This window comes from Macaca thibetana, chromosome 14, assembly GCF_024542745.1.
Source record: "Macaca thibetana thibetana isolate TM-01 chromosome 14, ASM2454274v1, whole genome shotgun sequence".
Classification (NCBI taxonomy): Eukaryota; Metazoa; Chordata; class Mammalia; order Primates; family Cercopithecidae; genus Macaca; species Macaca thibetana.
This window is the reverse complement of record NC_065591.1, coordinates 85,994,445-86,007,229: the sequence shown is the minus strand read 5'-3', so window position 1 is coordinate 86,007,229 and position 12,785 is coordinate 85,994,445. Positions and strand designations below refer to the sequence as shown.

At 41.2% G+C, this 12,785-nt stretch overlaps 1 protein-coding gene across 3 annotated transcripts in view; it reads right to left on the bottom strand.

Moving 5' to 3' along the window:
• Window positions 1–12,785, bottom strand: part of HEPHL1 (hephaestin like 1) — a 115,980-nt gene that overhangs the window by 22,172 nt on the left and 81,023 nt on the right. For all 3 annotated transcript variants that reach the window (XM_050758901.1, XM_050758902.1, XM_050758903.1), the window contains 3 exons: window positions 10,672–10,884; window positions 7,889–8,102; window positions 5,532–5,671 (listed from right to left, as the gene is read on the bottom strand). In XM_050758901.1, the coding sequence (XP_050614858.1) occupies window positions 5,532–5,671; window positions 7,889–8,102; window positions 10,672–10,884 (567 nt within the window). The remainder of the gene's footprint in view (window positions 1–5,531; window positions 5,672–7,888; window positions 8,103–10,671; window positions 10,885–12,785) is intronic.

Below are 12,785 nucleotides of genomic sequence, written 5' to 3'. Positions count from 1 at the left end.
CCTCATTGATTTACCCACCCCATCTAACCTTTCCATATGATGAAACTTCGGCTCACTCCTTACAGCCTGCCTAATTCTACAAATCATCACAGGCCTATTCTTAGCAATACACTACTCACCAGACACCTCCTCTGCCTTCTCCTCAATTGCACATATTACCCGAGATGTAAACTACGGCTGAACCACTCGCTACCTCCACGCCAATGGTGCCTCTATACTCTTCATCTGCCTTTTCCTACACATGGGCCGAGGCCTCTACTATGGCTCATATCTCCTCCTAGAAACCTGAAACATCGGCATCATACTCCTTCTCACAACCATAACAACAGCTTTCATGGGCTATGTCCTCCCATGGAGCCAAATATCATTCTGGGGGGGCAACAGTAATCACAAACTTACTATCGGCAATCCCATATATCGGAACTAATCTCGTTAAATGAATCTGAGGTGGATACGCCATTGATAGCCCCACTCTCACACGATTCTTCACCCTACACTTTATCCTACCCTTCATTATCGTCGCCCTTACAACCGTACACTTACTATTCCTACACGAAACAGGATCAAACAACCCCTGCGGAATCTCCTCCGACTCAGACAAAATCGCCTTTCACCCCTACTACACAGTTAAAGACATCCTAGGTCTAGTCCTTCTTCTCTTTATCCTAGCAATACTAACACTATTCTCACCTAACCTCCTAAACGACCCAGACAACTATATTTCAGCCGACCCACTAAATACTCCCCCACATATTAAGCCAGAATGGTACTTCCTATTCGCATACACAATCCTACGATCTGTCCCCAATAAACTGGGAGGCGTATTAGCACTCTTCCTATCAATCCTCATCCTAGCGGTCATTCCCATACTTCACAAATCCAAACAACAAAGCATAATATTCCGCCCACTCAGCCAGTTTCTATTCTGACTCCTAATCACGATCTTATTGACTCTCACCTGAATTGGAAGCAAACCAGTAACCCAACCCCTCATCACTATCGGCCAAGTAGCATCCGTAATATACTTTATCACAATTCTAATCCTAATACCACTGGTCTCCCTAATCGAAAACAACCTACTCAAATGAACTTGCCCTCGTAGTATAAATTAATACACTGGCCTTGTAAACCAGAAATGAAACATTTTTCCTAGGGCAATCAGAAAGAAAGTACCTAACTCCACCACCAACACCCAAAGCTGGCGTTCTAACTTAAACTACTTTCTGTGTTCTTATGCTGCATGAGCTCCATAATATAATTCTGGTACTAACTTACTTATTATACTACTATGTAATTCGTGCATTACTGCTAGCCAACATGTATAATATATAGTACTATATATGCTTGACTGTACATAACACATATCATTACATATCAACCCAACATTCCTGAAAGACATGCTTACAAGCAAGGATTCTAGCAGAGACTTCAACAGTAGTACATGACATGACCCCTCCAAATCAACCTGTCCTCCCCACGGATATTAACTAGACCAATCTATGTTAATCGTTCATAGTACATTAAGTTGTTCATCGGACATAGCACATATCTATTAAATAATCCTCCTCACCACGGATGCCCCCCCTCACTTAGGAGTCCCTTGTTCACCATCCTCCGTGAAATCAATATCCCGCACAAGAGTGCTACTCTCCTCGCTCCGGGCCCATAACTCGTGGGGGTAGCTATACTTGAGCTGTATCCGGCATCTGGTTCCTACCTCAGGGCCATAACAACCAAGATCGCCCACACGTTCCCCTTAAATAAGACATCTCGATGGATCACGGGTCTATCACCCTATTAACCAGTCACGGAGCTCTCCATGCATTTGGTATCTTTTATCTCTGGTCCGCACGCAACCCCATCGCAGAATGCTGACTCCCACCACATCCCGTCCTGTATGCGCCTGTCTTTGATTCCTAGTACATGCGGTTGTTGATCGCACCTACGTTCAATATTCTAGCTCCACGCAAACTTCAGCAAGGTGTTATTTAATCCATGCTTGTAGGACATACCAATAATCATCTCAGCAACACCACTCCTACCACACCGCAAACCACAATAAAATTTCATCAAACCCCCCCACCCCCATCTCTGACCTTCATCCAAAACCCACTCTTGCCAAACCCCAAAAACAAAAGTCTTAATATGTCCGATCAGAGCTTGTATTTTCATCTTTTAGGTGTGCACGACTCCAACTGCCATTCCCTCAACTAATAAGTATTTACTTCACTAAACACTCTTAACACCAACCCACAACAGGCCCCTTCCACACAACCCGAAAGAAATTACCCCACAATTGTACTCACACCTCCGTTTATGTAGCTTAAACCCGCCCAAAGCAAGACACTGAAAATGCCTAGATGGGTTTGCACACCCCATAAACAAATAGGCTTGGTCCTGGCCTTTCTATTGGCTCTTAGCAAGATTACACATGCAAGCATCCTCGCCCCGGTGAAGACGCCCTATAAATCATCATGACCAAGAGGAGCAAGCATCAAGCATGCACACGCAGCTCAAAACGCTTTGCCTGGCCACACCCCCACGGGAGACAGCAGTGACAAATATTTAGCAATAAACGAAAGTTTAACTAAGCTATGCTATATTTAGGGTTGGTTAATTTCGTGCCAGCCACCGCGGTCACACGATTAACCCTAGCTAATAGAGATCGGCGTAGAGGGTGTTTAAGATCTGACATAATAAAGCTAAACTCCATCTAAACTGTAAAACCCTAGCTGATGTAAAATAAACTACGAAAGTGGATTTAAAGCTTCTGAACACACAATAGCCAGGACCCAAACTGGGATTAGAGACCCCACTATGCTTGGCCCTAAACCTCAATAGTTAAATAACAAAACTACTCGCCAGAATACTACAAGCAACAGCTTGAAACTCAAAGGACTTGACGGTGCTTTACATCCCCCTAGAGGAGCCTGTTCCATAATCGATAAACCCCGATCCACCCCACCCTCTCTTGCTCAGCCTATATACAGCCATCTTCAGCAAACCCTGATGAAGGTCACAAAGTGAGCACAAATGCCCCCCACCGCAAAAACGTTAGGTCAAGGTGTAGCCCATGAGACGGTAAAAAATGGGTTACATTTTCTATCTCAGAAAATTCCACGAAAACTCTTATGAACCCTGAGAGTCCAAGGAGGATTTAGCAGTAAATTAAGAATAGAGTGCTTAATTGAACCAGGCCATAAAGTGCGCACACACCGCCCGTCACTCCCCTCAAATATATTTAAGGAACATCTTAACTAAACGCCCTAATATTTATATAGGTATTTATATATTTATATAGAGGGGATAAGTCGTAACATGGTAAGTGTACTGGAAGGTGCACTTGGATAAATCAAGGCATAGCTTAATATAAAGCACCTGGCTTACACCCAGAAAATCTCAATACCACTTGATTGCCTTGAGCCAATACTAGCCCTAAGCATAGCCAACACTAATACCAAGCCAACACACATACTAAACCATTCACCTACACAAAGTATAGGCGATAGAAATTTTAATCTGGCGCTATAGATATAGTACCGTAAGGGAAAGATAGAAAACCACCCAAGCACAAAACAGCAAGGACTAACTCCTGTACCTTTCGCATAATGGATTAGCTAGAAACAATTTCACAAAGAGAACTACAAGCCAAATTCCCCGAAACCAGACGAGCTACCCAAAAACAGCTAAAAGAGCGCACCCGTCTATGTGGCAAAATAGTGGGAAGATTTCTGGGTAGAGGTGACAAGCCTACCGAGCCTGGTGATAGCTGGTTATCCAAGACAGAATCTCAGTTCAACCTTAAGTTACATTGTAACTCTCTTGGGTATTTGGTGCATTCTACATTCACAGGGAGATACACTCACAGTTGGTGGTCTGGCCACACATATCAATTCCTTGCTGATTCAAGCCATGGTTTTAATTGCTTTTCTGAGAAAGGTATATGTAAATCTAAAATTTGTTGGACTGTTATTATTTTCAATTTTCTCTCAATTTCTTAAAACATAAATACATTTAATTAAAATAAATAAATAAAATTTTCTTAAAATATTTAACATGAATCAGGAAGTTCTAAAAAGCACTCATTTTTTCCCCTTAATGGCAAAATTAGAAAAGAAAACCCGAAGGCAAGTGGACTGGGCTGAAAAAAAGAAGAAAACGCTTTGCATGTTCTTAAACAGTACATTTGGTTATAGTTAGAAACAAGTGCCTATGTATGCATATGTTAAAATCATTATTTGTGTACTCATTACCACCTGAATTGCACATGCCTTGCTATACTGGTTGGTAAGAGCAAATGACTACTAATGAGTAAGAGCGAATGGGTACTGATTCAGAGCCTGAGAGGTCACTATCAGGGAATAGTAATGAACTGAAGTGTGCCTGCCATGCGCCCAGTTTGAGGAACCCAAGCCTCTCCCTGAGCCGCAGAAAATGAGTAAATGGGCCTCACATTCCTCTGGCTGAAGTGCTGATGGGCTTGCCTCTCATAAAGTCAACTCATTTGTGTCATTTTGCTGAGAAGAACCAAACCAAAGAGCCTTAGAGGCACACCTCAAACCCCTCAGCGGGACCAGCACCTCAGCGTCTTTAAAGCTCTGTCAACATCACAGCTCAAATGAATGAATGTTTCGATCAGGGCTGACTCATTTGATGAGACAAACAAGCTTATCTGTGAACGTTAGTAGACTGTGGAAGTGTGGGGTCTACTACACCTCCACATGTATTACATGGATGGAGCATTTAATTTAATAATTTATCAAGCTAGGAGTTGTGGGGCCTTATTCTAATGTTGGAAAGCCCTGTGTAAGACCATACTGTTTATATAAGTTACCTTGTGTATTAAAAAGTGGGCAGGATTTCCAAAAGTCCCTTAGATTTGCCCTCTGCTTTAAGGTCTTATCCCCAAGATGGGGTCAGAGGTGACTTCCCATGAAGAAAAGTGGAGAAGGAAAGCAGGAAGAGCTTATCTCATTGCCAGGTCCGGCAGCTCAGGTTCTGAGAAGGCCATGAATAAGGGCCTCCTAAACTGAGAGGGATCTCTCAGGAAGGAGAAAGCCAGACCTTTCTCCCTTGGCCCCATCTCACATAGGAGCTCCTCTTTTGTCATAAATATGTTCATGGTATGTTGCAATAGCACTGTGCATGGATAACCCAGGACCTTAAGAAGTTATGGAAACATTCTGCCTGCTGTTCTGACACATCAAACTATTTCAAATTAAAACTTCCTAGCTCAGTATAGGGGTTGGAAAGAAGCTTTAGGGTATCATACACTAGTTAGACTGCCCCAACGTCATGGATTCCTATTTGTGTGTTATCTGGTAGCTTATTATGACTATTTTTTGTATGAGTTGAGCACTCAGCACACTCCCCGATAATGGTAGAGCAGGAAAATATTGCACTTGGAGGAATGCAGTCAAGCTACTCTGTTTCTTCTATCCTTTCTCAGCCACAAGTCTAACAGAACACATGAGTGTGTGTGCATGCACATGCTTGGGGCTGATAGTGCACGCCTGAAATCTGTGCCATACCCAGGAGTTCTAAGTGCTCCTCTCGTGGTGGTCGGGCTTTGATCTCCACAAATTCTCCATCCGTGTATTCCCTGTAAACCACCTTCTTGTACTGAGAGCCAATCCAATTTTCAGTGCGGTTCATAAATATATCTCCATGTCTGAAAATCAGAAGCATCAGAAATTAAAGTTGTCAGAAAGCAGAAAAGCTTTGAGCGCTTCTAAGTGATTCAGGGGTACTCTGGAGAAGTGCTCCCCAAACCTGGCTGTGATCAAATGCTCCCTGGGGAGCTGGCCTTTTGCACCAGACTTTCTGGGAGTGAGGCCAGGAATCTGCACTTTAAAGCTCCTTGAGTTCTGATATGGGCAGCCCAGCACCAGTTCATGGCCCACCCTTGGAAATCACTATTGTAATCTTCTGCTAAGCACTGAGTAGGGCCAACCTCAGAGACTCCTAAGGATCCTTTGAGGTTGCACCTCTCTTCTGGGACCATCTAACCTTACATACATGCATCTGCTTGTGTGTGTCATCACACACTCTCTCTTACACACACACACACACACACACACATCCACCCTCTACCACCCTGAGTTTCTCCAGATTTCATTTGCATCTTTCTGTACATGGTAATGCTTTTCCACTTTGAAAGATCTCAAGAAGGACTATAGTCATATGTTGTGCATACACCCATATACAAATATAGATAGATACAGTTGATACTTGTTCTTCACCCTAGTTATGTTCTAGAAAGTCATTTTGATAACTGGACTAATAAAGACTGAACCATTGTTCCTAGGGGAAATATAGGGTTAGGTTCCTGCAAACCTCTGGTCATAATATTTTCATCAATTGATCAACATATGACCTTGTTTTATGTCTGTTTCTTTTTGAAGACACATTATTTAATATATATTGCTGAGCTCAACAGCATTAACACTGTTGAGCTCATTAACACTGAGCTCAACAGCCAACAGCGCTATAACTCATGCAAGAACAAAGTACCTCTCACATGTATAAGGCACATCAGAGGCTTCTTGCACTCAGGACACGGCTTCATCACTCTGCTAAGGGGGGCATTCTAAACAGTGAAAGCACCAACATAAAGCACACAAGTGCAAAAAACATGGCACTAAATAGTCTGAAAACAAGGACATTTGTTTACAGTATAAGAGCCGAAACAAGAAGGCAGAGAGACTCCTTGTTTGACCTCAGCTGAAAATGTGTACATCAGGCAACATAAAATTTTGCCACTCTACATGTACCTTCAAATGACCACAAAAATGTCACAGGAATTGATTTTGGGGTTAAAAATAAATTTTAGCAAGTAGGCAAATTTGCAAAAGCAGAATCTACAAATAATGAGGATAGACTGTATGTGTACCGTACATGTATAGTACATTTCATCTATTGCCAAGACAGATCATCACAAAAGACAGATTTTCAAAATCTATTAATTTTATCTCTAAAATACAGTGAGACCCACCCCTTCCATCTCCTTCCACTGAGGGAGCTTGCATTCTCATCTCAGCCACATGTATCACTTACCTATCTTGGGTGGAATTATTCCTAACCATTCTGCCTGCCACCTGTACTCCTCCTTGCCCTCTATTCTCCACACTGCAGTCAAAGGGATCCTAAGCTATACATTTAATCACGTTGATTTTAAGCATTTTTATGATTTCCCACTGCCAAACTCCTCAATTTGACTCTCAAGCCTCCCTATCTGCCTTTGCCACCTCCTGAGCCTCATTTCCCATCACTGGCCCCCTCCGCTCTGTGCTCTGGTCATTCTAAACATTCACTCTCTTGAACATGATGTGCTCTCCCTCACCTCCAGGCCTTTACACAGGTTGTTCCCTCTGCCACGAACATGCTTCCTTCCTCCTCAAGTGAACTACTCTTCATGTCCCAACTCAAAGACTACTTCCTCCCAGAAGCACCTCCTGACTACTGACCTTCTCCCTACCTTTCCTCAAGACAGGGCTGTGTACTTCTGCCATATCTCCTGCTGCACTCTACCCTTCCCCTCTCATAGTGACTGCCTCACTCCATATACTTGTTCTAAAGTCTTACCGTGGACCAGGAATTCTGCGTAGGAAACGACCTTGTCTATCCTCTACACTGTTTTACCAGCACATTGCACAATGCCTAGCATATAGTAGGTATTTAATAAATGCATGTATACTTCCACCCTAGACTGTATGATTTCCAAGGGAAGAGAACTTTTCTTCTACTTTCATTTTTCAGGAGTCCCAGTTACATGTGGTAGTGACCAGCGCAGACAAAACCTGGGAATTTGTAGGGAGCCACACTTGCTAAAGTCCTACGGAGCATGCGCGATCCCACTGAAGAGCCCTGGCGGCGGCGCCTGTGGTACCTTTCCCCTCTTGCGTCCAAGTGCTGCTTTTCGAACTCCCAGTTTTTGTTAGGGGCATAATCCCATTCTACCTCTTCAGCGGCGATGTAAAAAGTTCTTATCATCCCGTGTGGCTGCTCAGAAGGGTCCCTGTTGTCACAGCTGTTGACCTCATAGATCTGACCCATGCCTCTCGGGAGGTGGTGCATGGTGGCACAAAACACCTTAAAAATACCTGCAAGAGAAATGGCTCGGCATTGAGTGTGGTGCTCGGTATTTTTGTTGGTGATGGTCTGTTTTTAGCAAACCTGCATATTTTATTCCAAAATAACCAGTTAGGTGGATTTTTAAAATACCAGTCACCCAGTAGTTTAAAATCAGACCCCAAGGGGAATAAATTACTTTGAATGTATTTACTTCTGTGGGGAGAAAGATCCTGTCCAAAATTCATTTGTAATAAAAAAAGAAACTTACAATATTGCTACCAAGAAATGACTTCTCTGGGTCTCCCCTATAATAGACACCTATTAGAAGACAGTCTCTCCTGGAAAACCACCAATGACTATCTTAACCCAGCCCAGTTTAAAAACAACTAATTACCGGTAAGATGATTATCCTAGACAAGGTTCAGATTAAGCCACATTTCTGATGAGTATTTTGCCCTAAAGGATTTCATAAATTCTAAAGTGCAATAAATATGTAAGGTATTATTATCATTAAAGCCAAGTGTATCACTTCATTAAGCCCTTGAGCAAAGAAGTTTCTCATTTCCAGTGGTAGGTCTATATAATGCTAAATGAAAAGGAAACAGAAAACAGAAAATCAATCAACTGAATTTTTCTATATAACACCAACGATCATATCTGCCAACAATTATGTAATTTTTAGATTGAATTTTCTAGATGCATTGGCATCAGATAGATATCTCTTAACTGAACTCACCATAAAATCACATAAGACAAATAAAATTATTGAAGATATTAACTCTCAATGAAAATATCGGATCAATAACTCTTCCTTCCCTTTCTCTAGTAGCCTCTGTTTTTAGAGGTGAGGGAGGAGTGTGCCTTTCTTTAACCTTCTACAATGTACAGAGGTATCTTCTATCTGGCTATACATGTCAGTCTGTTGTCTAACCATCGCCAAGTTACTCCTTTTAGATGAGCGAAAACTCAATGGGTTGATTAAGTGGGTACCCACACACACCCAGGCACTGATGAGGACACAGGAGGAAGGGTCTTTATACAAAACCACAGAAAAGACACCTTTGAAGACAGACTTGGAAAGACTGTCTCTGCATTTGTTTTTTTCCAGGCAGTCTATTGTTTATGTGTTGATCATGGCACTTCAATAGTTGAGGAATTGTCTCCTCTAAGAACAAAGAAGATCTTAGACAAGGTAGCATGAAGAAGAAAAGAAAATTAATAATAATGATAATAAAAATAGAAGAACATGGAAATGTTTGAGTTGCAGCCTATAGTCTACTCTACCCAGTTTTGAGCACCCTCTTTCTTGACTTATAGGTAAGGGACAGGAATTTGGTGAAATGGCTAAGCTTTTAAGCAGTCACAGATTTATGCTTATCACCAAACATAAACTGGAAAATGTTGTGAAGCTCTTTAGAAACCTATAGGACATATGGAGTAATAATCAAAGCACTAGAATAAGTAGCTCCATCTCTAAAATTATTCTGGGCGGCTCTAACTTTGAGTGCCTATTTCTATGGATTAAAATAATTTGGCTATTTCACAATCCCCTCCTCTCTTTGGTTTTGAAGAGTGTATTAAAAAAAAAGTTGTGTCCAAGGCATCCCTTGATTTGAGTAATTCATAACTGATCAACTATACTAATGTACAGAGATTGGACACTAGGAAAAATTCACATAGAAAAGACTATGGAGCTCCTAGTCTCAGGCAGTCCTTAGGCAAAGATTTTGAAGCCCAAGCCTTAAGTTCTTAACTGATGACATGGAGACATCTAAACTGCAGTTCCAGTGGAAAGCAAAGAAGTAGAACATCCATTAGTAAACAGCAAGTACTCATCTTAGGTAGCATATTGGTTTCTTGCTAAGACTGATGAAAAACTGGGATTAGAAAAACATGTTCAATGTCCGTAGGGCTTGTTCTCCTCACTTTTCATGCAGTGATTAGCATATGCTACCATGTGTTGCTCTAGATCTTTTATGAAAATGCCCCAATTATCTTATCAACTTGGAATCTCTAAGAGAAGAAGTTCCAGGTACTGGCATTATACAGGGGTCTCCATAAATTCCAGATCCAATGCAGATTGCCCTGTGGGGAAACCAAGGGTGCCCAACGGAATGAAAACAGAGAAGCCCCCCAATCAAAAGGCAGTTATCAGTACCTATGGAAGAGAGACCAGGCTGCAATTATGCCTACATCTATAATCTGGAAGCATCCACTGGGATGTCCATAACTGGTAGATGCTTCAGAGAAGCAACTGAAATTATGTTCATGCTCAATGAGAGCAAAACATGTCCACTTTATCAGGGCTGAATTTTTATGGACTGTGAATCAAAAACATTCTGCTAGGATTTATGCACCAAAGACTTTAGAGGGCTTCTACTTCTGTTTTGTGGATGCTATTTTAGATATTTCCCCTCTGTCCCTTGTACTATGTGTTTGGACTAATAATTCAGGATTCTCTGATTCTAATCGAGACTATATCTATTTCTACACCACTTGAAGTGCACAAAGTCTGTCAATTTCTTCTGCGGGAGGACTGTAAGTGGATGAGCCTGAAGGTAGAAATCTGGTCACCTGAGATGGACCCAGCAAGTTTACCTGCATGGTCTGGCTGCATGAATGCTGTTGTGGCCATGTGGGGAAACAGGGCCAGGGAGTCTCGGTGAGTCCCTCGTAGGTGGATGGTGTTCCCTTGAAAAACAATTCCATGCATGTCGGTGTCAGTGCCCAATCCAATCAGATGCCAGGAAACTCTATCCTTTTTACACATGTTTAGGCCTGGCTGGTTGCCGTACATGTAGCCATTAACAGCTAAATGGAAGAAGAAAGATAGTGAAAAATTATCAGTGTGTATCGGGCAGGGGAGCTTCAAATATGTCAACTGTTTACAAAAGATCCTTGTTTTCAGAGAATAAACAGTACCAGGGAAAAGCCACATGGTGAATCCATTTAAAATGGAGACCAAAATTAACAATGAATAATGAAAATATACGGAAATTATTAAAATGTTGTCTTTAACAACACATATGCAAGAACACTAGTTCAAAGAATGACTAAGGGATAAATCAGATTGTTTACGAAATAATTTCCCCATACTCTTCTCTAAGGCTCTTGATATGAAAACCTTTTTCTTTTGAGGTTATTTTCCTATGATCTCCCTTGTTAAATGTCTCTTCCTCAGTCATTAATTCATTGAATTCTACAAGACCCTCATTTGCCAGTGGGCTTTGCATTTGATTCTAGAAGTTATCAGACATGCTTTTACTGATTACATGGATTCAGCATTATTTGAAAGATTTTTTAATCAATTGACAGTATGTGTGCATGTGTGTTCAGTGGACAGGGCTTTTTTTAGGGGGTACTTAAGCTTATATGAGGTTAGCCTTTGAGTAAATAAATTTGCTTTATGATAACTTGTACTTTTTTACCCCAACCCAATTACTGGAGGGACTTTATTAATAAATAATGATTAGTTAGATATGAAGATCCTCTGTGCTTCCAGAGTGGAAAATTGTTTTTATCTTTGACATCAACCCCAATCCATTGATAGTGGCTATCTGAAGTAGTGCCTTGAGAAGAATTTAGAAACCACATTCTCACGCTATAGGGATGAATGCCATGATATAACAGCAATGTCTGACTGGTGAATGAACATAATTGCGTCTCATGCTTGATGTCTCTTGGAGAAATAAATATTTCTACCCGCCTCCTACTCTCTACTAAGCCTATAGTAGGACAGAACTATTATCATGCACATGAATGACCTTCTGTTATAATCCCATTATCAAATAAAATTAGTTTTTATTAGGTTGGTGCAAAAGTGATTGCAGTTTTTGCCATTGAAAGTAATTGCAAAAACCGCAATTACTTTTGTACTATCCTAATATTTCTGTGCCTGCAGAACCAGTGGTGCTTGGTAATTGTACTCAGATCTGGGATTATTAGTAGAAATTCCAAGAAATTCTGGCACTTCTGAGAAGAACACCACATTTTCTGAAAAAAAAAAAAACTTTGATAATGTCTTTGCAAATAAATGATCTAAATCTTGTCCTTCAAATGTTAATGAGATCTGAGTATAAATCAAGGTGCTAATAAATTCAGTCCTTGACTGGTTGGTAGAGAATCTTCTCTTGCCTTGGAATGCTTGTTTAAAGCCTCTTTTTCTACAACATTCACTCATCCATTCTTTCTTTCAACAAACATGTTTTGAATACAGGCTATATAATAAACACAACACAAAGTATTGTGTACCATGTCAGGCCCTTTCTTTTTGGCTTTGTTGCTGTCTTCCTTCCACTCCCTGCAAGCAGGACTGAAGCTAGAACTTAATTTATAATCAATGTGACATTTGAATTAAGATGCATTATTTTCCTTGAACTTTGTTTTAACAATGATATATCCTGTATTTATTTATTTATTTTATTTATTTTTTGAAAGAGAGAGAGAGTCTTACCCTGTTGCCCAAGCTGGAGTGCAGTGGAGCCATTATACTTACTTCAGCCTCAACCTCCCAGGCTCAAGAGATCCTCCTACCTCCTACCTCAGCCTCCTGAGTAGCAGCTGGGACTACAGGTGCACACCACCATACCTGGTTAATTTTGTATTTTCTGTAGAGATAGGGTCTCACTATGTTGCCCAGGCTGGTCTTGAACTCCTGGATGCAAGTGATCCTCCCACCTTGACCTCCCAACGTGCTGGGATTACAGGCATGA